Source organism: Lolium rigidum, chromosome 6 (assembly GCF_022539505.1).
Source record: "Lolium rigidum isolate FL_2022 chromosome 6, APGP_CSIRO_Lrig_0.1, whole genome shotgun sequence".
Classification (NCBI taxonomy): Eukaryota; Viridiplantae; Streptophyta; class Magnoliopsida; order Poales; family Poaceae; genus Lolium; species Lolium rigidum.
The window spans coordinates 137,215,782-137,218,269 of NC_061513.1; the positions used below are offsets into that span (position 1 = coordinate 137,215,782).

The 2,488-nt window shown below is 52.5% G+C and overlaps 1 protein-coding gene across 1 annotated transcript; it reads left to right on the top strand.

Annotated features, from left to right (window-relative positions):
- The first annotated feature begins 425 nt into the window (after positions 1-425).
- On the top strand, positions 426-1,260 carry LOC124667631 (basic proline-rich protein-like). Its single transcript, XM_047204898.1, has 3 exons — positions 426-962; positions 1,079-1,138; positions 1,232-1,260. Exons 1-3 carry the CDS (start codon positions 426-428, stop codon positions 1,235-1,237), a joined length of 603 nt encoding a protein of 200 aa, XP_047060854.1. The 3' UTR covers positions 1,238-1,260.
- The last annotated feature ends 1,228 nt before the right edge of the window (positions 1,261-2,488 follow it).

The following is a 2,488-nucleotide window of genomic DNA, read 5'->3' on the forward strand; positions in this document are numbered from 1 at the left end:
GGCGTGGTGGGTCCCATGACCTTGGATGGCGGCGGCTGGAGCTGACGGTAACCCGGAAAAACACGTGATGCCTACCACGTCCGTTTCCTACGAAGCCCCCCGCGGCCCCGCACCCGACGGGAGGAGACGGCGACGCCGCCCGCCAGCGCCACATCGATGTCCCAATCACGCGCGCGCGCGCGCGCGGCACAACACAACACAAACCCACCGCACCTGACCGGAGGAACTCCAAACAAGAATTCCGAAAAAGAGTCCCCGCAGCGAGCGGATGGGAAAGAAATTCCCCTTTCCCCGATTTTAAAAATCCCACCTTCTCCCCTCTCTCTCTCTCTCCGCTCCTCAATTCCTCCTCATCCCTCCGTCCCCGCTCGCCTTCCTTCCGCCTCCTTCTTTCCCTCCACCCTCCCACGCGCTACACCCCTCCCATGGTCTCCATGGCCGCCGCTGCGGACCACAACCACCACCGCCACCGCCTCGCCAACCCCGCCTCTCCCCCGTCAGGTCCTCCCGCTCCCGCGCCGCCCCCTCCGCAACCGCACCGCAGGAGACTCCACAGCTTCTCCTTCCCCACCCTCAGCTGGGGCACGCACCGCCTCCTCCGCTGCGCCAAGAACCCCGCCTCCTCGCCCCCGCCCGCCGCCCCGGACACCCCGTCCCCGGACAAGGAGAACGCCCGCCCTCCCGCCGACGGCTCCACCCAGCAGCGGCCCCCTCAGCGGCCCTGGAACCTCCGCACCCGCCGCTCCGCCACCGTCGCCCCGCGCGCCTTCGGAACCTCCCACGACGCGCCCGACGCTGCCGCGGCGCCGGACCCCGCGCGCCATCCGGACACCACCAGCAAGCGCGGGTTCTCCGTCGTCCTCTCCAAGGAGGAGATCGCCGACGACTTCGCGCTCTTCCGCGGCACGCGCCCCCCGCGCCGCCCCAAGAAGCGCCCCCGCACCCTGCAGCGCCAGATTGACGTAAACCATCCATCGCCCCCGCACCCGTCTCCAATTCTTCAAATCCTTTTCCTACTAGAATTTGAATTTTGCGTCTTAATTGCGCGACTTTTCTTCCGTTGCTGTTGAAATTGCAGTCGATGTGCCCTGGATTCTGCCTCGCGGACGTGACGCCGGACACGTACAAGATCGAGGAGGTAAGGAACAAATAGGATCCTTTCGTTTGCGACTCTGATTCGGGTTCTTTTTCCTCGGTTCGGCTCTCAACACGCGTCTCTCTTCTTATGCAGAGGTGACTGCTAATACGGTGGAGTTTCACGGCATCGGCAAATGGAGGGGATTCAGATGTGCAGGGCTCTTTTCTTTTCCGGTGATCCAATCGTGTTTCGTTTCGTCCGTGGTGGGTAAAAATGTCTGTTTCATAGCTTGTTAGTCTGTTATGGTGAATGCTCTAGAGCAAGTTCAGTGTAGTATCTCTCTGATCATGCGTTGGGATGTAGTTGGTGAGTAGCTAAAGCTAAGGAATTTAGGTATTGGGCTTGTAGGGATTGCTAATTGTATGCAGCTTGTGATCGGTAGGTGGCGGGGTGTAATCATCCTCCTATGTACATGGGTGTTAATCTATCAGGGTTTTCTATGTGAAAATTTGGAAGAAAAAAAAAAAGTTCAGTTCTGCTTCTCCTTGTAGCGCTGAGGTGCTCAAGTGCTCTTGTGCAAGTCTGCACTTTCTTCTTATGGTTGCTCACCTGTTGAATCTGCTTAGCCAGCATAAAATAATTGCTGCATTGCACAATTCATATTTGCATAGCATCCAAAGAAGCTGCTTTGAGTGGAAGATCGTTCATTTGCGTTATCTCTTGCAAGTTCTGCTCCATGACTGAAAAAATTGCTGGGAAGCAAGTTATCCAAGGTAACATCTATCATTGGATCTTCTTGTTTTTAATATCTCTATGTCACGTTTGTTCTGGACCTTTGGTGTACCTCATTATTACCAGCATTGCATTTTGTGTTACTGTTGGAATTTTTATTTCTCATACTATTATCAGCACTTGGTGTTACGTACTCTTTGAGTTTTATTCCTCACTCTATTATGAGCAATTGCTGTTACTCTAGGAATTTTTCTGCTACTTCTCAGCATTTGATTCAACCGCTTGTTTCAATTCCAGGGAATAAGTTGCACTGCATTTCCTGTTTAAAATTTATAACTCTAGGTTGATGGATTGTTCTGCACCGTGCTATTTATCTTGGTATGTTCAGTTACCTCATGGGTAAACCGTCAAAAGTGTAGGCTCAAAGGCTGCATAAGTTTTAATCAGGAGATAAAAGCAACATGGGTTTGTTAACCTCCATCAGATGGCGGGTCCCATTTCACAGCTTGGTCCACTTACACTTTTCAAATCAACTGATATCCTTGAACATTCTAAAACCGTGACATTTTTCAAATCAACTGATATCCCTGAACATTCTGAAACCGTGATTTTTTTTTAAATCAATTGATATTCGTGAACATTCTAATACGGAGCACTAGCCTGGCTGCTAGGAATATA

Excerpts from the sequence above, each read along its gene's own strand:
- LOC124667631 (XM_047204898.1), top strand. The coding sequence starts at position 426 with ATGGTCTCCATGGCCGCCGCTGCGGACCACAACCACCACCGCCACCGC. Across the intron at positions 963-1,078 it reads CCCTGCAGCGCCAGATTGAC|TCGATGTGCCCTGGATTCTG; the intron begins GTAAACCATCCA and ends TTGAAATTGCAG.